This window comes from Sus scrofa, chromosome 17 (assembly GCF_000003025.6).
Source record: "Sus scrofa isolate TJ Tabasco breed Duroc chromosome 17, Sscrofa11.1, whole genome shotgun sequence".
Taxonomy (NCBI): Eukaryota; Metazoa; Chordata; class Mammalia; order Artiodactyla; family Suidae; genus Sus; species Sus scrofa.
This window is the reverse complement of record NC_010459.5, coordinates 434,553-458,649: the sequence shown is the minus strand read 5'-3', so window position 1 is coordinate 458,649 and position 24,097 is coordinate 434,553. Positions and strand designations below refer to the sequence as shown.

The 24,097-nt window shown below is 43.6% G+C and overlaps 1 protein-coding gene across 4 annotated transcripts in view; it reads right to left on the bottom strand.

Moving 5' to 3' along the window:
• Window positions 1–23,138, bottom strand: part of LOC100524773 (low-density lipoprotein receptor-related protein 2-like) — a 40,596-nt gene extending 17,458 nt beyond the window's left edge. For all 4 annotated transcript variants that reach the window (XM_021077781.1, XM_013997654.2, XM_021077783.1 and 1 more), the window contains exons 1-16: window positions 22,951–23,138; window positions 20,005–20,124; window positions 17,861–17,980; window positions 17,215–17,454; window positions 16,012–16,125; window positions 14,338–14,457; window positions 13,000–13,125; window positions 12,244–12,447; window positions 11,355–11,523; window positions 10,878–11,046; window positions 9,815–10,040; window positions 8,919–9,044; window positions 7,054–7,278; window positions 3,064–3,375; window positions 1,940–2,152; window positions 408–602 (exon numbers count right to left, since the gene is read on the bottom strand). In XM_021077781.1, the coding sequence (XP_020933440.1) occupies window positions 408–602; window positions 1,940–2,152; window positions 3,064–3,375; window positions 7,054–7,278; window positions 8,919–9,044; window positions 9,815–10,040; window positions 10,878–11,046; window positions 11,355–11,523; window positions 12,244–12,447; window positions 13,000–13,125; window positions 14,338–14,457; window positions 16,012–16,125; window positions 17,215–17,454; window positions 17,861–17,980; window positions 20,005–20,124; window positions 22,951–23,026 (2,755 nt within the window). In that variant the 5' untranslated portion in view covers window positions 23,027–23,138. The remainder of the gene's footprint in view (window positions 1–407; window positions 603–1,939; window positions 2,153–3,063; window positions 3,376–7,053; window positions 7,279–8,918; window positions 9,045–9,814; window positions 10,041–10,877; window positions 11,047–11,354; window positions 11,524–12,243; window positions 12,448–12,999; window positions 13,126–14,337; window positions 14,458–16,011; window positions 16,126–17,214; window positions 17,455–17,860; window positions 17,981–20,004; window positions 20,125–22,950) is intronic.

The following is a 24,097-nucleotide window of genomic DNA, read 5'->3' as shown; positions in this document are numbered from 1 at the left end:
CGGCAACGCTGGATCGTCAACCCACTGAGCAAGGGCAGGTACCGAACCCGCAACCTCATGGTTCCTAGTCGGATTCGTTAACCACTGCGCCACGACGGGAACTCCTGGTTTGGTTATTTTAAAGACTTGTTAAAACACTCCTAAGTCAGTTATAAACAGTCCATTTAGGTCACTCTTTGGCTTCGAATATTTAAGCAATCTGAGGAAGCAAGGAAGCAATAACGGATTATACCTGGCAAAATACTGTCGTACTTTAATATGATAAAATGGACAATCACAGACTGTGACTAATCTATGAAAATTTACAGGGAAAGCTAGTGTGATGAAAATGATAAAACTCTGGAAATTCATAGCTTGCTGAAATCAGCATACCTGGGACAAGAGACCGAGAATAGGAGACAGCACACCTGGTTTGTTGCAGAAGTAGGAACAGTTCTCTTCATCCGAGCCGTCCTCACAGTCCCGCTTGCCATCACAGAGGTACTCCCGGGAAACGCACTCCTGCCCGTCCCGACAGGGGACAGAGGATCGGGTGCAGAGGAGCGGGGGGCGTGGAGGAGGAGGAGGAGGGACGAGTGTGGCTGCCTCTTCAGCCTCAGGATCTACAACAAACAGTTGTGTCAGCAGGTCAGAACATCCGGGTTCAGCAATGGACATGTGCTTCTACTGCCCCACTCCTCAAAACCATGTCCTGGCTGGGCAGCTATATTTTTCTACCTCATAGAAAGAAAGTGTAAGACCCTAAATCCATTGATTACTTGTGGTGTGTTGGCCCATCATCTCAAGGCTTTGAATTTGCATCAATTATTTTCTCCTTTTAACCCTATTAACTTTAACCTTAACTTTTTCACTAACTGATGCTATATGCTAGGCATGTGAAATAAAGTATGTTTCTAAAGACAGACACTTGCTCTGTCTGGTTCCTGCTATAGCATCTTGTGATCTAGGATGGGGCCAGTGTTACACTGAGATGTCTAAGTTAAACTACTAAAAATTATCAATTAACACTCTTCAGCAACTATCTCAGTAGCCTAAGAAATTTGTTAGTAGAATAATCAAGATTGGATTTTTTTTTTTTTTACCAAAAAGTTAACCTTCCATTGTCATACTTTACCAGCTAAGAAGTATGTTCCTATGCCTAATGCTTCTAAGCCCCGAAGATGAGGTTAAACCAACCAGTGAATCCAACAGTAAGGCAGGTTAGACAGGAGAAGGAAATGAGACCTCTACAGGCAAGAATGGACAAGGAGGAATGGTTCTGTTCTTGTTCCTACTCTTCCTCAGGACTTCCAGCTGCTTCTACAAGAAAGCCCCGTCAATCCTGTTGATAGAATATCTTCTTCTTCTGAAGACCAGGATCACATTTTTGGTGCCATGACAAAGGCTTATAGAAAGAGAAGAATTAAACTAGCCTTAAGCAGATTAACCCAAATGACCAAGGAGCAGCTTCAACAGAAGAGCTGGCTTTGCTGGTAACCATGACTCAAAGCAGCTTTACAAAGGGTCCCCTGCAAGATGCCACTGCTAGGAGAAAGTGGGTTTCTTGGCAAAAATCAGTTTGGAAAACTGGTTTGGAGCAAGTTAAATGGATTGCTTTACTGCCAGATGAAGAGCTTTAATACGCTAATGTGAAAAATGATTCCTGAAAGGGGCTATGGTGTGCACCTCCTTTGAGTATTATTACTTGAATTTGTATCATTTGACAACTTTGAGGAACATGTAATTTGGAATTACAGGAATTTGTATCATTTGACAACTTTGAGGAACATGTTAGATTCTTACTCCTCCAGGACAAGGACAAGTTGGGGTTCTGCTGAACTGTGGGTTAGGACAACTATCAATAACAACTGGAAGAGACTCAGGACTTTCTCCTCAAAAAACACCGAGAAGAGTCAGATAGTGTGGATCCTAAAGAATAACCCAGCATGGGAATATTCACCTGGAACCTCCAGGTTCTCTGCCAGGATGATCATTTTCTGTATGTGTGGCTCTTTCGACACCGAGAAGGGCTCCAGCACCCTCCTGTTCCACAACACAATAGCCGTTCTGTTCACAGTCACCAGGTAGGGCTCGTGGGCTGCGATGATCCCGTCGCTCTGGGTCTTGTTCAAAGTATATGTTCTATTTTTTAGGAGACTCAGACTTTGCAACCCTAAGGAAGAGTCATTTTCTTAGACGCTGATAGAGAACAAGTAACCTGTGACATCAGGGAGGCATGAAGATTCAATGATCCCATAGTAAAAAGAAGCACAGAGTCTTCTGATCAAGTTTCGTAGGCTTTACAGTTAAAGATAACCCAAGGAAGCTGTTTAAAGCTCAGGAGAGCGAGGTCTGCCATGTATACGTCAGATGTAACTTGACCACCTTCCACGTACTGTTCTACAATACCCAGATGTCAGCACACAGCTGCCAGGTCTCAAGGGTGGCTTCTGGGTGAAAAGACTGTCACAGTCAGCTACAAAGGTATAATTTGTACCTGCTGTCAAGTTACAACTGGAACACCTGTACTTCGTTTGCAATGAAAGTTTGGTTCTACCTAACAGCAGCAGAAACAAACAGCTTTTGGTAGTGCTCAAAATTAAGTACGTTTTTGCTAAAGTTTTCTTTCTTTTTAATCATAAATCTAGACTTATAGAAAACAGAGTTGGAGGTCGGTGGCTTGTGCCTAGAATTAGTATTTAACTATGAAAATCAGTTTATGTCTAACTAGTTCTAAGAATGAAATCATGATATTCAAAAAACATTCTTCAAGTTCCCATTGTGGCTCAGCAGAAACAAACCCGACTAGTATCCATCAGGATGTGGCTTTGATCCTTGGCCTTGCTCAGTGGGTTGAGTATGCCAGGAGCTGTGGTATAGGTGTCAGATGCAGCTCAGATTCTGAGATGCTGTGGCAGTGTCATAGGCTGGCAGCTGCAGCTCTGATTTGACCTCTAGCCTGGGAACTTCCATATGCCACAGGAGTGGCCCTAAAAAGCAAAAACCAACCAGCAACAAACAAAACCAAGATTCTCATCCATCCCCTCAAGCTTCTTCCGACCTCACTGGTTGTGACGTGCTTACCCAACCCTTTGGTGGTCCAGAGGATGCTAGATGATCCCAGGTCCAAGGTCATGTGGGTCTCTGCCGTCCAGGTGCCTCTCCACACTTCCTGTCTTCTTTTGCCATCCAGGGTCATACTCTGCAAGTGTTCCCCACTTTCCACCCAGTAGAGCAGCCTCTTTGGCCAATCGAGAAGGAGATGCAGTATGATGCTGTCTGTTCTGTACAGGGTCTGAGTATCTGGGCTAGTGATTCTGGTCTTCTGAATAGCACTTCTGTCACAGGGCAGCCAGTACAAGTGCCCAGTCGGAATGTCAACATTTGCTGAGCAGACTATGTGGAGGACAAGGAAAGGGCATTCAAACACATTCACATGCTGTCTTAACCTCTGGGTCAAAGACAAAAGGGAGACAACTGGGGGAATGCAAAGATCACTCTCCATAAGCCTACATGTCTTGTTTGCACAAGACTGGCCCACTGGGTTCCGTTTCTCTTGCCCTTGTTGGGCTCCGCTATCTTCAGAAAACATAGGCTCTCCTCACTGGGTTCCGTTTCTCTTGCCCTTGTTGGGCTCCGCTATCTTCAGAAAACATAGGCTCTCCTCTGGAGTTAGATTTTACCTTGGGCCTACCAGGTTCAAGATGGACAGCCCAGTGTGCCTGGTCACAGAACGTTCTTTGAGCAATTCTACACGGGTTCTTAAAAGCATGCACCCTTTCCTAAAACAGAATTTTTGAAGCGCTCCTATTTTTGATTCAGAATTTCATCTGTATTTTCCAGCCTCAATTTTCAACATGAGGACAAGATTAACACACCCAAGGGAAAACAGCACAGATGTCAGTACACTTTGATGTAAAGATAAGACAAAAGCTGTAGGCCCGAGAATTGTAAGGAGGCCACGAGATCTGCAAATGGGCCTTGACAGCCGAAGTTGAGTTGATTACTACCTAGAAAAGGCCTGCCTGGCTTTGTCATGCTTTTCAACCCCTTTTCTATACCACAGTACTCATGACACTAGATGTGTGGGGCTTTTTTCCCCATACCAAGAAAAATTCTGCATCACAAGCTGGGTGCCCTATGTAAAGAAAAAAAAAAAATGTTGCCTGCCATTCCAGTTCTATAAGAATCAAACCATCAACCACTATAGTCACCCACCAACAATGCATCTGAACAAAATTCAGGATGGAGAAAAAATAGGAAGCTTTCTATGCTTTGGAGATTGGCCCCTGGACCGTTAAGATACATTATTTAAGAAAAAAAAATTCAAATGAGTCCAGATCCTTATATCTTCCCATACTTTGAAAAACACTAAAATCATTAACATGAGACGTCTGAGATGTCTGTTCTTTGTGATGAGCAGTAACCTTTTGATGCTAATGACATGTTTTTCCTAGCAAAAAAAAAAAAAAAAAATCATATATATCCCAGCTCCCCCCTTATCTCTTTGGTACAGTTCCTCAGAGCCCTCTGAGTCTGTCTCCTGGGCCATAGACCTTAGTAAAACTCTGAATAAACTCAACTCATAGTTCTTACACTGTATGTTCTTTTCAAGTTGACAGCTACATTTCAGTGTGTTCTGATGCCATCCACCTGGAGTCAGTACCAGATCCCACAGGCCTAGTGCTTAGTCCCACAGGACTTGCCCCCATTTCAGACACCAGTCACAAGTACCAGGCTTGTCACCCATGTTCTGACCCACTGGCTCTAAACTGGTGTTCCCACAACCCACTCCTTAAGTTCAATAATTTGCTAGAATGGCTCACAAAACTCAGGTTTATGATAGAAAGGATACAGGTGAACAGCCAGATGAAGAGCTACACAGGGCAATGTCCAAAGGGCCCCAAGCGCAGAAGCCTCCGTCCCCATGGAGCTGGGGTCTCCACACACCTGGACGTGTTCGCCAACCCAGAAGTTTATAGAACCCCATTCTTTTGGAATTTTTATGGAGGCTTCATTACATAGGCATGATTATTAACTCCATTTTCAGGCCCTCTCCCCCTCCAGAGAGTGAGGAATGGGGCTGAAACTTCTGAGCTTCTAGCCATGGCCTGGTCTTTCTGGTGACCAACTTCCTAGACACAGAGATAAAGTTTTTAATATTTTTCTGGTCTTGAATCTGGTACGACAGAAGTGGACTTAAATTCAATTTTGTGTTGCACTACAAAACCCACCACAAGTTGTCTCATTAGAACAAAAGCTATTCCCATTACCCAGGAAATTCCAAGGGATTTAGGAGCTTTGTGTCAGATGCTCCTCTCACTCAGAAAATTATAAATGTCTTCAGAGCTCCGTGCCACTAACCAGGGACAGGAAGCACAAAGTGTTTTCTTCTTCTTCTTCTTTTTTTTTTTTTTTTTTTTGCTTTTTAAGGGTCACGCCTGTGGCATACGGAAGTTCCTGGGCTAAGGGTCAAGTTGGAGCTGCAGCTGTAGGCCTTCGCCATAGCCACAGCCATAGCAACATGGGTCCGAGCCTCATCTGTGACTTATGCCACAGCTCATGGCAACACCAGATCCTTAACCCACTGAGCAAGGCCAAGGACCGAACCTGCATCCTCATAGTATGATACTAGTCAGGTCTGAAACCCACTGAGCCACAACCAAGAACTCCACAAAATATTTTCTATTATTTCAGTGCCACCTACCGCAGGGACTCAATATTCCTCACCAGAGCCAGCTCAAAAGAAATGATCAGTTTCTTACAATTTTTTTTTTTCTGTCTTTTTAGGGACACACATGAGGCATATGGAAGTTTCCAGGCTAGAGGGTCAAATTGGAGCTACCTATGCCATAGCCACAGCCACATCAGATCCGAGCCACCTCTGCGACCCACACCACGCTCACAGCAATGCCGGATCCTCAACCCACTGAGCGAGGCCAGAGATCAAACCCTCTTCCTCATGGATATTAGTCGGCTGAGCCACAATGGAACTCCCTCTTACAAATTCTTAATAGAATCATTGTAATCTAGAAACCAATTATAAAAGATTAGCCAGTCGTGGGGGGTGGGGGGGAGGTAGGATTTTAATTAAGTGGGAGGAAATCCATGATCAGGGGTTTTCCAGACATCCATGAGATGCACTGTAAGATCACTGCCAATTTCAGTTTCTCCTGAAAGTTCTTCAGAGTCTGAAGGCCCCTGTGTGCCAGGTTCTGTACTTGCTCACAGGCTGACTAGAGTCTTTGAAGGCTCTGCACTTGCTCATGGGCTCTGAGTAGTCTTTGAAGGATGTCTCAGGGTTGTGTATTCCTATACTGCACTTCCTGTAGCAAGGCAGATCCTTGGTACTTAAAGTACCCAATGGCACAGACATTCAGAACTTAGATTATTTACCCTGGAATTTAAGTCTCAGTTTTCTTTTCTAAAATAGATATTTGCATTGAGGCTGAGTACAGGGAACTAGGGGTGGGGTGTGCCATGTAGGAGTGTGTGAAGGGAGAGCAAGTATATATTATCATATTAAGAAAATATCTTGCTGAAATCTGCATTGCAAATTGCTTCTAAATTAGTGTAAGAGAAATCTGCAATGCAAAGCTAAAGTATTTAAAGTCCATTTCCATCCTATCCAGGCTTAAGGCCAGAAAAATAGAATTTTAAAAACTTTATCACTGACCCTAGGATTTCCCAAATTATGGAAGCCTCTTAAAAGTCTGCACATCCTTCATAAGAACAAGACTAAAGCAGAAGTTCCCTGGTGACACAACAGGTTAAGGATCCAGTGTTGTCACTGCTGTGGCTTGGGTTGCAGCTGTGGTTTAGATCTGATCTCTGCCCCAGAAACCTCAGCATGCCGTGGTCACCTCTGCCCCACCAAAAAAAAAAAAAAAAAAAAAAAAGGACAAGGGTAAATCAGAGACACTTAATATTTAAGTTTGTTAAAAACCACTCTTTGGTATTAAGGTTGACAGGTTGGGTTGGTGTGTGTGTGTGTGTTGGGGGATGGTGGCCCTGGTTAAATTTAGAGCCAGAAAGTAAGGGGGAAATAAATCCAAAATAGCCACCCCAACTCACCTGTATGCTCTGTCCAAATTGCTCGCTTTTCCCCTGAATAGCCAGTTGAGTGGAACAGATGTCCCTGGGCATCTGTCCAGTATATGAGGTTTCTTTTCCAGTCAATATCCAGTAAACAGATGCTCCTTGGATGCTCCTGAACTAGGCTTCTCTCTATAGCAGTTCCCATGAAACCAACTTTCAACAAGTAGAGACGTTTGCCAGAGGAAAACACTAGTTTTAACTCTATGAAGAAAAAAAAAAAAAAAAAAGAGTTTGACCTTTTGTGAGAGAAGCCCTCCGGAGCAATGCCTCTCTCTCTCAAGCTGAGGTTCCCCTAGAAAGGGACCTTACAAAGCTACTTCTGAGGCATGCAGACAACACAAATGCCCTGGCTTCCCTAGAAAAGAGGGTCATTTGGGTAAATGAAAGTGTTGCTCAGTTTTCCCGAGACAGCAAGTCTTTTAAATTTCTGCTGAAAGGTTAACACAGAATCCTGAGGATGAGGCTGTGGTGCTATGCCCTCTGATTCAGTAATGTCATCAAATCCCTGCCTATAGGATGCAAGGCTCAACACAGGGAGTTTTAAGCTCTGCTGCTTATCTGAAGAAACGTTTAGAGCATTTAGCTGTACATATAATATTCAAAATACATTTTATGCTAAGTCTTGAGTTTGGTACAACAGTTTATTATACCATAATCACATTCCATGGCTACCCACTTTATGAACTTTTTCAAAAGTAGTTAGAACATCAACCCATTTACAGCATGTATTCTTTTTAAAACCTGTATGTTCGTTCTACAGGAAAAAAGTCAAGTAATTTGGATAGCGATGTTCAATGAATTACGGAGCCTTTACCATTTCACCGAGAGAACAGCAACATGAGGAATTATGTTAACAATGTTGATGCAGACACTCTGCATAACAAACATGAGTCAAAATACACAACAGTCATAAAACTACGGAGAGTTTCTTTCTTAGACCAACTCAGTCATTAATCCTTCTTTTAGAACTGAGTGGTATAAACTACTTTTTTTGTTTTAAAGCTAATAAAACCCAAATATCCATTGATGGATGAAGGGATAAACAAAATGTAGTATATACATACAGCGGAATATTATTCCACCTTGAAAAGGAAATTCTGATACCTGTTACAACATGGATGAATCTTGAAGGAATTATGCTGAGATAAGCTAGTCACAAAAAAACAAATACTGTATAATTTTACTTATATGAGGTGCCTGGAGTAGTCAAATTCATAGAGACAGGGAGAAGAATGGTGATTGCCAAGGGGTAAGGAGGGGTGAGAGGGCTGGGGAGTTACTGTCTAACAGGAATCGAATCTCAGTTTGGGAAGATGGAAAGCTCTGCAGATGGTAGAGGTGATGGTTGCCCAAAACTGTAAATGTATGTAATGCCACTTACAAATAGTTAAAATGGTAAATTCTGTAATATATACCTTAGCACCATAAAAAAACTAATCATGGTGTTTTGGTGACAAAACTTGATTATCAAAATAGGTTGTCAATTGGTCCAAAAACTGGGAGCTACATTATTTTCAGACCTGCTATGGAACATGCCTTCTTGAGCCAAACCCTTTTTTTTTTTTTTTTTTGCTTTTCAGGCTTTACCTGCAGCATATGGAAGTTCCCAGGCTAGGGGTCAAATCGGAGCTGTAGCTGCTGGCCTACACCCCAGCCACAGCAACACCAGATTCAATCCACATCTGTGACCTACACCATAGCTCACGGCAATGCCAGATCCTTAAACCATTGAGCAAGGCCAGGGATTTAACCCGTGTCCTCATGGATACTAGTCTGGTTCGTTAACCACTGAGCCACGACGGGAACTACTGAACCAAACTCATTTGACTCAGCATACTTACCACTACATGTCCCAGAAGGTAAAAGAAACATCCCTTCTGGACAAACGCACTTATAGCCCTTGGGATGGACGGGGGACAGGAGACATAAGTGGCTACAAGAACCTGGAATGCATGCTGGATATCTACCTGTTTTAAAATAAAAAACAGGTTAGATACAATTTGAGATGTATTTATCTGTACTATTTAAAACTTAAGACTCATGGGGTGTGAAGGCATTTTTGTCTTAAGACGAATCCCAACATACTTGTTACCTTCTACGTTAGTCATGTCAACCTTGAACTTCTATGGCCCCCAGCCTTTCAGATAGTGGCAATGACCTCTCTATATTAAGTTCAGGCCCAGAAAGCTTCAGCCCACAGCATCTTTCCCCTTGGAGTTAAGGCCAAATGACTTGCTTACAGGAAGTAAATAGTGGTTCCAGGCTCTCCACTTTGGTTAGTTTCTTGGAACCATTGAGGAAGCATTATCTGAGATGAAGCAGACATACAATTTCAGAGTAACAAGACTTTAACTCCTAGTCAATGAACATTTGACTTCCTCCTACCAGCAGGATGCTGGCTTGGTTCCATTTTGTTATCGTTGATGTGTCAGTGAGTAAGCTATTCTTGTCCTTCTGTGAACAGCTTATTACCCGTTTTGTATATTTCAGACTTTAAAACTCCAGTTGCTACAGTTAGACAAGAGCAAGTTACATGCCTGGAATGAGTTTCCCAGTAGATATTTTTGTTCAGCTCATCTTACTCAGAAGTACTGGATTCGTCTGGAATGATACCCAGAACATTTCCCCTGCCTCAAAATAGCAAGTTCCAGTAACAGACTGAGGTAGTAATTTAGGTGGTTTCCTTTGAGTAAGCATTCTAATGCATAAGCACTTTAAAAGCAATCCGCTGACTTACTCTTAGGCTGCTGGGATTTGTGGAGCACTGAGAAGGCAGACACAGAAGCCTTGAGCAGTACCACCCTTTCCTTTGGGGTATGGGGTGACGCACGAAACAGTTGTTGCTTATTTGCCCAGAAGAAATAATTCTCAAACACAGCCAGGCCCACTGGATCTTCACCTTCCAAGAAGACTTCAGGAAAGGTGTGCCTTCCAGTGCCATCCACGTTCACCGTCTCTATGGACTGGAGGGTTAAAGAGCCTCATGAGGGCAGCGTGAGCAAGAGGGACTGACCATATTAGCACCCCTTCATTTCTTGGACACCCAATAAACATCTTTACTTGATATCAACTTGAGAGAGATGACCTCATCTTAGGATCCATGGAGGCAAATGCCAAAGCCAATGGATAGGGCTGGTTCTTGTACAAACTGGGGTTACAAATATCTTGCACAAGTAGCAATTATAACTTATTGTCTGCATCCAGACATGGTACCAAGTTCTTCCACTACATTTCCCAGTGGCGTTCTGATGTAGGCATTCTCCCTCTCTTCAGTGAGGGCAAAGGGAGCTCAAAGAGGCACCCTAAGCAGCCAGAAATCACAGTCCAAAGAAAGAGGCTTAAAAATACGACTCCCCAACCTAAGCTTTCAGCCACAATGTCCTACTGGACTTTTAGTTTGAGGGTTCAAAAAATGAGGTAGCATGGACTATAATAGTAAGACCTAGAAATGTGAGTACAAAACGCTGAAGTGTTTAACTGCATGCTTTCAAGGAAATGCTCTGCCATCCTAAGAGGTTTTGTACCCTAGGTACCACATAGAATAGGACCTAAACCATCAGAAAATTCCAGTGCTAGGTTTGACTGTAGCATGTTTAGAGAAAGTCACACTAAGTTTCCCAACCGACACTGATACAGTCTGACTCTACTCAAAGATATTGCTCTTTGCTCACTTTTCATGGCCAGAAGATACTTCACCAAGTTGATGCAAGACTCAAGAGAGCTCTGTACTTAACCACAATCACACCAAGCCTCTACTGAATGGGTGGGTTTACCTCTTCCTCCTGACCCATCTGTGGTACCTCTTTATATTCACTGATCCAGTAGAGCCTGCCAGCCACATGGTCTAGTGTCAGTCCTGTGGGATCCTCCATGTCGACCACTGCCAACACCTTCCTATCAGAGCCATCCATCCCTGCCGTTTCAATAGTCTTCATGCCTTTCCCACCTTGGTTTACCCAGTACAAGTACCTGAGAAAAGCAAAGGCACAAGGGTGAGAGAATCCCCTTGGGAGCGTATGTACGACGCTGACCAGCCAGGCTCCCCTGGTCTTTTGCACAGACCTCATATCATTGTACTGCTAAGATTGTTGGAGATTTCTGCTCTTAAACTCAGTAGACTGAAAAGTTTGGCTCCATGTATTCAATTTAGACTTCAAATGAAGAATTTTGTGGAGCAAATGAGACCTAGGTGGGAAAGGTTGAAGTGTTCTCTTATCAACTTAAACATCCAAGCTAGCCAATGATTTTGGATATATTCCAAAAGAAGCACTACTTACTTCTTAGCAGGAAACACAATTAGCTGCTCTGGCACAAGATCCTTTTCCAAGATTTTGACGTAGCCTCTGCCATCACTTAAACCAGCACAGATGACCCTTGCAAAGCTGCTAGCCCAGTACAACTCTCCCGTGAACCAGTCCAAAGAGATGCTGTTCACTGCTTTAAGTTCTGGGGACAGAGACAGTATTATATTTATGTAATCTTCTATACACCATCTCACCTTGAAGAAAGAGACTCAGACAAAACTGTTCTGCGTCTTCTGACTTCAAGCCAGACAATGAGGCAAACAGGACACAGGGAATGAGATCCACAGCTGCGTGAGGGGTTCTCAACATAACACGGGCAGTGAGGAAATAGAAAGACTTTAGCAGAAGCATAACTGAGAAATTCAAGAGAGTGTGACCTCAGTTTAGCACAATGTTCATTACAGAAGTCTCTGGTGAACCTTTATGAATCCTACCTCTTAACTGCTATTAGAGTGCTTAGCATAGCCCTGTGTGCCCAGGGCTATGCTAAGCACTTCTTCCCCTCCACTGTCTAGTTTAATGCATATGGTTACCCAATAAGACAAGTGCTGTTACTCTCATACACACTGGTTCAAAGGAGTTGGCAACTTGCTCAGGGTCACATATTGAGTGAGACTAACTCTGGCCTGAGCACGCATCCCCAAGCTTCTGGTATCGTTTAATAGCAATTTCATTCTCAGCTTACGCTCTACACAGCTCCTGGAGAAGCAAACTACACAGACTTATCTCCAATCAGGATATTATATACTCTCATGATTGATGACAAAGGAGTCACCAAAGATGTCCACGTGGACATATATGCTTCTCATACCATGTTTAAGTAGGTTGAAGAAGCTAGGGCTCTTAATATCAAGAAATATACCTGGATAGAGAGGAACAGAGTTCGGCTTTCCAAGAACAAACACATTTAAGAATTCATCCACCCAGAAGTACATGTTTTTCTCAAGATCATAGGCGACAGAAGTAGGCCTAGATTTTACAGGTACTAGAGTCTCATAAATGCCTGTTCTTTGATCCAGGACACCAAGTTCTCGATCTGCTGCAATAATAATTTTAACAGCATCATCTGCAATAGAAGTAGAAGGAGTGGCACACAACTGTGAAATTTTCCTTCACACCATCCTCCTTAACTAAAAAGGTTGGCCCATGGCCCATGTCAAAATCTACATATCCCCAGAATCTGATCTAAGGTGAATTTAGATGCAATCTGGTAAACCACCTGAAACCTTGATTCCTCCTCTCAACTCCAGCATACTGAAGCTGCTCTTTATAGCTTTTCTGTCTGATTTCAGGATCAGCCCTTCTCTCCATGCCTTGGATATAGCAGCCAAAAGTAATTAAGGGTCCCATTGTGAAAGCAGCATAGGATGAGTTAAGATTATTGGCCAGGTCTCTGGAGCACCTGGTTATGGATCTTACAGAAAAACTGAATCATTTTAGAGACATGTAAGAGCAACTGACAGTCTAAAGTGATCAACTAATGTTATCATAGAAGCATCTTTATGGAAATAGTAGACATCTCCAATACCTTAAAGTGAATCATCTATGTCACTCGTCTCTATAAATGCTGCTAAGATTACATCAGAAGTGAAGCTTTGCTCCCCATAGCGAAACTCACCTGTAACTCTGCAGTCAGTGCCATTGTGGAGCTGGTACCCTTGGACACACCCACAGGAGAAAGAGCCTGGAGTGTTATGACAGAGCTGGCCACAGGGGCTGTATGCCATGGAGCACTCATCCACATCTGAGGATAGAGAGTCATAAATGAGAGAGGACCAAGGAACAATCTCTTGAATATTTTTGCTCTTTGGGGCCACTTCCCATGTATTATGTGGAGATCACTGGGCTGGGTGCTGGAATAGAGAGGTCCCTGCCTCCAGAGAATCCCACACATGTGAATGTATCTCAGCAGATCCATCAATACAGGGACCCAAGATGTGTGGCTGCTACAGGATACTTCTCTCTGTTACCCTAGCAACATTCTTGGGGATGTGTCCCTTGTCAAGTCAGCCAGAGCCTAATTCAGAGTGAATGATAAGGATTCGGAGAAATCAGAACCCGTGTGCAGTGCCAGTGAGAACATCAAAAGGAAAAGAGTTTGATAGTTTCTCAACAAGTTAAACAGAGAATTTACCATATGATCCAGCAGTTCTTCTTCTGGTATATACCGCAAAGCAGGAACTCAGACACATGTGCACCAATGTTCATAGCAGCAATATCCACAATAGCCAAAGGGTAGAAACAACTCGAATGTGCATCAATAATAATCAACGGATAGATAAAATGTGGGATTGGTTCCAGGATCCCACAACCATACCAAAATCCATGGATGCTCAAGTCCCTTATATAAAGTGGTGTGGTATTGGCATATAACCTATGCACATTCTCCCATATACTTTAAATCATCTCTAATTCTGTGTAAATAGTTGCTAGCATGCAGCAAATTCAAGTTTTGCTCTTTGGAATTCCCTCCCATGCCCCCACCCTTCAATCTTCAGTTGGTTGAATCTGTGGATACAAAACCTGCAGATACACAAAGCCAACTGTATACCTATAGTGGAAAGTTATTTGGCCTTAAAATTAGAGGAAGGAACTTCTGATACATGCTACCACATGGATGGATCTTAAGTACAGGCTAAGTGAAATTAGCCAGACACAAAAGAACAAATAATGTATGACCCCACTTCTATGCAGTACTAGAACAGGCAATTCATAGACAGAAAGTCGATAAATGTTACTGGGGAGGGGGTACTGAGAGTTACTGCTTAATGAGTACAGAGTTTCTGTTTGGGATGATGAAAAAATTCTGGAAATAGATGTATTGATGGTTTCGCATTATGGATGTGGTTGATGGCACTGAATCACACACTTAAAAATGACGGAAGTGGTCAATGCCGTGTTACATGCATTTTACTGCAATATAAAAAGTTGTAAAGATGAATCAATGAATTCTGACCTCCACAGCTCTGACCATCCGGCTCTAGTCGCCATCCAGCTCCACATGAACACTGGACACCCCAGTCTGTGTCCCTGCACTGCCCTTCACAGCCCCCACTGGCCAGAGAGCAGTTTTTACCTGGTGGAAACAGGACAGGGTCAGTATAGTTGAACATGGTAAAGACCAAATGTTTTGTAAGCTATGCTGTGTCACAACCCTCTGTACTTGTATGAGGAGTAGAGGGCTGGTTAAGGATAAGCTTTGACCTACCCTCTTACCTGGGAATGTGGAGACTCTGGGGGGAACTCAGAGAAGAGGGAAAGTTAGGAACAAACAGGGCAGGAGAGAGGCCTTTATTTCTGGGTGGACAATCTGGACAACTCCAAGTGTTGGTGCACTGTTCACCCTTGGAGGGACCAGCCACCTCTTTTCTGTCTTCTCTAGAATTTATGGACAGCTGGGACCCTTAGCCCAGGAAGTGATATAATTATGGACTAATCCCAGTGAGTTATCTAGACAGGACCAGAAACCTGTATTTTGTGTCTCATTATTTATGCTTTTAGTATCTCTTAAGTGTTCCTTTTGTGAAAAGCTTCTTTCGAGGCCTTTAACAGTATTCAAGAGGTATCATCATAATGTCTAAGACCAGATTTGGGGGAAATAACAGACAGATGACAAAATGACTGGGGACAGATGCCCCCCTCCCTCTGCCCTGAATGGAACCAACAGTGGTTTTTATCTTCTATTTATTTTTTAATTTTTTTTTGTCTTTTTAGGGCCACACCCATGACATATGGGGGTTCCCAGGCTAGGGGTCTAACTGGGGCTACAGCTGATGGCCTACGCCAGAACCATAGCAACACCAGATCCAAGCCACGTCTATGACCTACACCACAGCTCACAGCAATGCCAGATCCTTAACCCACTGAGAGAGGCCAGGGTTCGAACCTGCAACCTCATGGTTCCTAGTCAGATTTATTTCTGCTGCGACACTACAGGAACTCCCAACAGTGGTTTTGAAAGTGAGAACCACAAGGGTTTAAAATCAGGACTGCTTGCTCAGAAGTCTCCTCACCAGGAGAGTATTTCTCAATTCTTCTTTGGTTAAGTCCTTAGGAAATATGCTATTTTTTAATTTTTTTAATATACATAATGATTTTTTTTTCATTATAGCTGGTTTACAGTGTTCTGTCAATTTTCTACTGTACAGCATGGTGACCCAGTTACACATACATGTATAGATTCTTTTTTCTCACATTATCATGCTCCATGATAAGTGACCAGATATAGTTCCTAGTGCTACACAGCAGGATCTCATTGCTTATGCCATTTTGTCTTCAACAAATGATTTGCTTCTCTGTGGCTAAGCCTGTATGCTTTATTCCAGAATTTTAGGAGCCATATAGTTTGAGGGGTTTAGCTAGTCTATTTCCCTAAAGCTACAACATGACAATGGCTCTTGATTTCTATAGCTCTGGTAACACTTGCTCACATTCAGGAGACCAAAGCCAGGGGCTGGAACTTGTCAAATGTAAGGGACCCATTACTGAAGGGTAATTGCTGCTGGAGGAATTTGAGCTCATCTTCTTCAGAGAGTACCCCCACCCTCCCCCTGCGACCATGATCACTAAGGCAGGGATTTATTCCATCTTATCCCCTCCCCTAAGTTAAGCCAAGCAATTGATTTCTTACCACATGTGGTGGGTTCATCCGTACCATCTGTACAGTCTGCTTCCCCATCACACATCAAGGATTCCAGGATGCATTTCCCCTCATCACATTTAACCGTGCCTTCTGGACAGGAAGCTGTGTAGGAAGTTAAGCATTCTTTTTCATGAATGCTTCGGGTGGTGATAAAAATAGACAACACTTACAGTGGGTAAGGAAGGTGGTAATATTTCTATAACTCAAGGGAAGCCTAGGTAGGAAAGGAAGTTATCTTTTTAAGCAGAGTTTTCAGGAACTAAGACTTAAGACGTGATAGCAAAGATGTCAAGGTGCTGGATTTAAATAGTATTAAAATTATACTGAACTAGCACTAAATAGTTCTACTTGAAATGGTATTAAAGTCAAATAATAGCACTATCCCTAAAAGAAGTATTCGCTTAAGAAAGCAGGTTATAAAATATAACCTAACTATGTTAGACTCTGAACATAGTTGATATTGCAGATTTAACTGTAGAGAAGAAAGAGTGAATGAAATCGTTAGAAGTTCTAGGGAGTTCCCATTGTGGCTCATTGGTAACGAGCCCAACTGGTATCCATGAGGATGTGGGTTCAATCCTAGCCTCACTCAGTAGATTAAGGATCCAGTGTTGCCATGAGCTGTGGTGTAGGTCACAAATGCAGCTTGGATGCCGCATTGCAGTAAGCTGTGGTGTAGGCCTGCAGCTTGCAGCTCTGATTTGGGGAACTTCCATATGCTGCAGCATTGCCCTAAAAAGAAAAAAAAAAAAAAAAGGTTGGAAGTTCCACTACATTGTGTGTTTAGGGGGAAAAAAAAAAGAATGTAGCATTTAGCAAGTTTGGGGGAGCTTTCTTTTTTTTTTATTGAGGAAAGTTCCCCTTTCATATGCATTATGCAAGGATGTAAGGCTTTTGTTAGGAGCCTTTCTTTGGATACTGGGGTTCAGGTGTTCTGTGCACTGGCCAGAAATGAATAGTGGAAACATTCTAGGCAATGCTATGAGTGTCCACTGCAGAGTTACTATTTAAGCACTGTGTTATGTTTCCATGGATAAGATAAGTAAATCTTGGTTACTGCTAGGAAACATCCCATTTTTAGATATAGGATGGCAGTCTTGGTTGTAGGAACTAAAACACAACTCAAAGAAAGCTTCCCACATAGTAAAACATTCCCTTGGAACAAAAGGTGGGGGGAGGGGCAGGACTCACCACAGACCTCCTCGTCGGAGGAGTCCCCACAGTGGTCGATGCCATCACACCTCCAGCTGTCAGGGACACACACCTTGTTCCGGCACTGCCACTGCCCAGTCAGGCAACGGTTATGGGGGCAGCGAGCTTCTCCGAATCCACCTTCACAGTCCTTATCACCATCACAGAGTTCCCAAGCATCGGGACACTGGGGATCTCCTGGACACTGGATTTTTCGGTCTGGACATGCTGCCAATCTTTCTAAAAGGCAGGAGCTGGTTCAGTGAGGTAGGACCGCTGTACCATGGTTTTGCTTATTGAGGGATTTATTGTTTGCTCATGACTTTAATCCATAGAAAACCAAGAATTGAGAAGGATGGGAGCTGTCCGAGATGTGGCCACAGCTTTGTATTCTGAAGTTTCACCCCAAATAAGCTTTTTAAAATCAATAAAGCTAATCATCGTTTTAATCTTAGGTAGTTTTGAAAAATGTTGGAGTGGGTGAAAACAGTCACCTGTAATACCAGAGACAGTTGAACATCTGGGTTTAGCACAGATGGCACAAGGCTTTGTTCAGTGGCAGTCTTGTTTCACCTAATACTGCGGATGCTAATCAAAGCTGCTAATGAATAGAGTATGATTGACAGTAAAACTAAGTTGTACATACCACAGTCAACCTCATCGGAGCCATCTGAGCAGTCACCAACACCATCACAGAGCCAGCTAATGGCAATACATCTGCCATCATCACACTGCCAGGCCTGAGGGTGTCCACGACATAGTTCCTCTGAGGGCCAGCAGTGGTGTCCAAGAAGAGGCAGAAAGGAAGAGGTGTTTGTCAGGGCACTGGCAGCTTTCAAATTTGGATTTCATATTACATATTGTCATTAGCAAAGGAATAATTAGTTCCTGACTTGCCACTGGAGTCAACCCTAAACTTGCCCATCCTTTTTCATGTTACTTCTGATGATAAAACTAAGTACTTCTACCTTAGGGACAATCACTAAGCAGATCAATAAAGCATACCCCCCAGACCATCATTCATCTGTAACACTGCTGGACAGTAAAACCTTCTGTGACAATGGAATCATTTCACAATTATCCATGATGTCCAAAACAGCAGCCACTGGTCACGCTATTAAGCACTTGAAATGTGGCTAGTATGACAGAATTTTTTTCTTACATTCATTTAAATAAATTCATGTATTTATTTATGTATTTATTTTTTTGTCTTTTCAGGGCTGTACCCATGGCATATGGAGGTTCCAAGGCTAGGGATCAAATCAGAGCTCCAGCTGCCAGCCACAGCCACAGAAACATCAGATCCAAGCCACATCTGCAATCTGCACCAGAGCTCATGGCAACACCGGATCCCACTGAATAAGGCCAGGGCTGGAACCCGAGTCCTCATGGATACTAGTCAGATTCGTTAACCACTGAGCCATGACGGGAGCTCCATATTAATTTAAATAAATTAAAAGCTCACATGTGGCTAGTGGCCCCTATACTGGACAGTCCAGTTTTATAGGTTCACTTCTTTGAATTCCTTTGGTGTTTGAGACTCAATATTTAAGATCTAAGGCAACTTGGGAACTGGGGTTGGGCGTTTAATTAGATGTTCAAGTATGTCTACCTAAGTCTGTGGAATGGCTGAAGGACGTAAACTTGGGGAGCTGGGATAAAGTGTATGGGAGGCTGAGCACAGGGCATTTCTGCAAGTCTAAAATTCTACTCTATTTTGTAACAGTACCCATTTTTGACACCCTAGGTTTCATGTTAAATAAGTTACAATAAGTGAGCACCCCAGGAATGTGTGTGGGGGTAGAGAAAAAGAACATAGCACTCCCCAAGCATGGTGGAGGTTTTCCCCTTTTAAAGAGGGATGTTCCCTTCCATAATCACTGCACTGGGGAGCAAGGCATCTGGGGAGAGGCTTTCCTCACACATAGGTGCTCCATGGTCCCACCTGGGACTTGGAGCTCTCTTAGCAAAGAGAGGAACTTGAACTTTATTTCAGGAACTTTATTCAGGGAGACATTTACCAAATGGCTAACTGACTTCTATTGGTTTTATAGCTTTTGATCCCAATTTGAAAGCTGTTTTTTTTTTCAGTCATGTAAAATCTCTAAGCATGTAAAAGTTGGACAAGTTTACTAAACAACAATAATTGTGTGCACTGGGGTCTGCCAGGGTTTCCTATAGAGCACTCTTTGTGTCATTCCATTTCAAGTAACACTGTCACAGACATTTACGTCTGAATTTAAGAGGAAGAGCCAGACTTTTGCTGGATTTTTCCATCCCAATTGCCTTCCACACTTGTCTGGACAACAGTTCTGCCAACATTTAAAGAAACATCCCTGGAGTTCCTATCATGGCTCAGCAGAAATGAATGTGACCAGCACCCATGAGGACGCAGGTTTAATCCCTGGCCTCACTCAGCGGGTTAAGGATCTGGCATTGTCATGAGCTGTGGTGCAGGTCGAAGACATGGCTCAGATCCCTCGTTGCTATGGCTATGGTGTAGGCTGGCAGCTGTAGCTCTGATTCAACCCCTAACCTGGGAACCTCCATATGCCATATGTATGACCCTAAAAAGACCAAAAAAGGAAGAAAGAAAGGAAGAAAGAAAGAACAAGAGATCCCTGACCTTCCCCATTGAAAATGTGCAACAACCCAGAACACTCAACATTTCCGAACACCCTCTAAGAGGGTAAAAGCCATAAGAACGGACTTTCAACCAGGCTCGTGGCAATAAGGGCCAGGTGTCAGTAAGTGCATGTTACACAACAAGGCACAGGTGACACTACTTACCACACTGCTCATCTGCCCCATCTGGGCACTCCTGTTCTCCATTGCAGAGCCAGGCCACAGGAATACACACGGGAACTCCACCACACGCAGCCTGCCTTGTCATGTTACACTGGATTTCATCTGCATTGCACGACAGAGAAGCAAAGTCATAAGAGCACCTGGCTTCCTGGGATCTTACTTTCCATGGTAAGCTGTAGTCAATATTCTCTTCTCTCAACTATTACCCAGAATACCCTAAAACCCAAACAGGGGGTTCAGTACCCTAAAAGCCATGTAGGTTTGCCAGTGACGATCTTGGGAACCACTCTTTCTGAAGCTGTGGAGTTGCTCCTGGAGAGCTGTCATTCACCTCCCTGCTGTCTTGTTAGAATGGCTCATTCTTAACACTTGTGGTTATAAAGGTACAGCTACTTCTAGTTCTGATTCTGGCTTTTAAAAAAAGTTTTATTGAAGCATAATTGATTTATGATATTGTGATAATTTCTGCTACACAACAAAGTGATTCAGTTATACATATACACACATCCATTCTTTTTCAGATTCTTTTCCCATATAGATTATCACAGAATATTGGGTAGAGTTCCCTGTGCTATACAGCAGTCCCCGTTGGCCAATCATTCCATATATCAGAGTGTTGTAAGTTTAGAGGTTAAGCTCAAAGCACTTGACTTTATTTTTAGACGTATAGATAAAGCTTAAAATGAAGTTAGGTTTGGGATCTCAGATACCATCTTTGTGAGAATCTCAACAGCCTGGTTACAAATATTTGTTAAGTTTTCAGTTCTTTGTGGGTCATTTATTTCTATTTTCAGTTCTATTCAGGTCATGAACTTGTGTTTATCAATCCTGAATGATTAATGGTCAAAATAAACGTGCTATGGAATGTGGTGCTCAGAAAGAAATACTGGGAAGGCCTGACTGTACTTAGTTTACTATATTGTCCTAACTCTCAAAGAGAAAAAGCCAATCCTGGGTCTCAAGAAAACATAAGCCACATGGCCCATTTGGCAGCAGACTCTTCGAGATGCAGTGCAGACCCAGCTGTCCTACCCCAGGGAAGATGTGAGCATATGAGATAGAAAGTCATGTGCAAAACTATGTGATGGGAGTTGACAATGGAAGCCCACTGCATAGACCACACCTTTTTTGCTAAGGAATCAGACCTTAGTCTTACCTGCATTCCTCTAAAGATAGTGCTTTTAGCATAGTTACTAAATGTCTGATTTTAAAAGGCTGGCTTATAAAAAACATTATGAATGAAAAACTCCAGAGGTATTGGTTATTAACAAATAGCTAACAACTCTGCTAGCAATTCACATACCACCCAGGCAATCCCACTTGACTTGATCAAAACCATTCAACTGAGAGCAGCTGAGGTCATAAACCCTTAAGATGGGATCTCAGGCTCAGCGGTCAGGCTTCTAGGATGGGGCTTTGATTAGACCACTTACTAACAGCATGACCGCAGGAGCATTACTGTCTCCCTCAGGACCTCAGTTTTTCTTGTCTATAAAATGAGGGTAGTAAATAAGTGATCCTATTTAAGAGTAAGATACAAGGATTAAAGGAATACAAGGCCACTTGGCACAGTACCCACCACATACGAGCTCATGAAGTATCAACTCTTTTGCTACTTCTTCTAGCAGAGCCTTCCAGAAGGACCCCAGTTAGGGCTGCAGTCAACCCTCAAAGACTCACACTGCTAGATGAGTCCCACCTGGTACACTGTTTTACCCTGGTGAGCCTCAGTCTGGAGACCAAATGTGCACATGGACTCTACACATCACGCGAGATAGGTCCCAAACATTACTTTTCAAATTTAGGTGGATGCTTGCTGTGAATATGTAAAAAATTTATTATTAATATATTTACATATTAAGTTTATGGTAGTCGCCTCATAGTATGTCAATATACAAATTATCATGACCATGTCCTGCTCTACAACAGACATCATAAAGATGTCTTCACAACAGAAGGGGTTGGAAAACAATGTTTAGTGACAAGGTAGGTAACTTTAAATGCCATTTCAGGAGTGGAGCAGAGACCACAGAGGCCAAGGGCTTTGTGCCACAACAGAGATGCTACACCAGGTGAAGCAAAACCCCTTGAGGACAAACAAGTCAGAGATTACGTGACATCTCTTCCAAACCAGTCAACAGTACCTTGACCAAGAAAGTTTCAAAATGATTTAAAAACTCCATCCATGAGGGTCAATCAGGAGCACCTGTCATTAGAGATGGGCAATCCTGCAGGGTAGTTTCACAAACGGTGGGCACTTCAAAAGCCTGGCTCAGTCACAAGCCACTAGCCACCGACCCTACAAGCACAGAGGGTGTCTCAGTCACTCTGGGACCTCTCTCCTCTGTCTTGGGGTCGGCCTACACCTGAGTTGCATCAATAAGTGCCACCAGAATTTGCTTGCTGACGGCACCTCGGGCCCAAACTCCATTTCCCCTCGGCTGTTTCTGGAAGGAAGCTTCTTTTCCCCATGTCCTGGGCCTCCAAGAGGCTAAATGTGCTGCCTGGTTAAATCTGGGTGGCAGCCCCATCAGAAAACAGGGCTAGAAAGCCAGTCCCACTCCCTGGGATGTTAGGGAAATGAGCCTAGAAGGAAGGGTGCAACCTGCCTCAGGTGCTGAGAGGGCTTCCTTTCCCATGGCTTGAGGACTGATAGAGAAAAACATCTGAAGACTTTGAATTCCTCCGCTGAGCCCGCCCACCAGGCAGGCTTGTTAAAGAGTCAGAGGCAGAGAAGTAAGGGGCCCTTCCATATGGCTCAGCCTTGCTTCCCTACTAAAAACTCACCGCGCGGCACCTGGGACATGCCGCTCGCACCCAGTGAGAGCGTCCCAAGCTCTCAGCTGGAGCCCACCAGCCCCGCGCTCGCAAGCTGCGGAGCTGGATGCAGTCCCTCCCGGGGTGTCCCCGCCTGCGGGCCCCACTCACCGGCCACGGACTCCCTCAGGCTGCCCAGGAAGGCCAGCATAGGCGGCAGGAGCAGAAGGAGCGCCCGGCGTCCCATGGCCACGAAGGGACAGCACTGGAAACCGGGAGCAAGGCGCGCTATGCATGGACCCCTCGGAAGAGCAGGCGGAGCACACCAGAGCCCAGGCGCCTTGATCTCGCGCTCCCGCGGCGCATGGCGAACGCCGATGCTGAGTGGGCGGCGTACGCGGGGAGTTGGCTTTGCCAGATCTCCGGGAAGCAGCGGGGCTGCAGACGGAGCCAGAGCGCGCCTCCCCTCCTTCTCCTTGGTGATGCTCGGTGACCCTGAGTGCCTGGGACTCCACGCCCCTCCTGCAGCGGGACAGCAGATGCCCAGCTACCTCGGGACCCTTGCCACACTTCAGTTCAAGGTAGAATGCTCAGCCATACTTAAGGCTTCTCAGACTTCTTTTTAAAATGGAATACATTGAGTTACAATGTGTTCACCTCTGCTGGTCAGAAACGTGACTCAGTTATACCCAAATGCACATTCTCTTGAAAATACTCTTTTCCATTAGAGTGTGTCACATGGTATTGAATATAGGTCCCTCTGATACACGGTAGGACCTTGATGTTCAGCCATTCTGTATTTAATAGTTTGCATCTGCTAGTCCCAAACTCCAATCTAACCCTTCCTTGTTCCCCTCGTTGGCAACCACAAGTCTGTTTTCTGTTTGTATGTTTCCTTGATAAGTTCATTTGTGTCATATTTTGGATTCCACATGTAAGAGATAGTATATGGTGTTTGTCTTTTTCTGACTTGACTTAGTATGATATTCTCTAGGTCTACCCATGTTGCTGCAAATAGCATTCTTTCTTTTTTATGTCTGAGTAATATTCTGTTGTGTTTATATACTACTTCTTTATCACCTGCAGATGGACCTTTAGGTTGTTTTCATGTCCTGGCTGTCATGAATAATGCTGCTATGAACATAGAGGTGCATTCGAATTACAATTTTCTCTAAATACATACCCAGGGGTGAGATTGCCAGATTAGAAAAACTGTTTCTAGCTTTTGGAGGAGCCTCCATACTGTTTTCCATAGTGGCTGCACCAATTTACATTTCCACCAACAGTGTAGGAATGTTCCCTTTTCTCCAAACCCTCT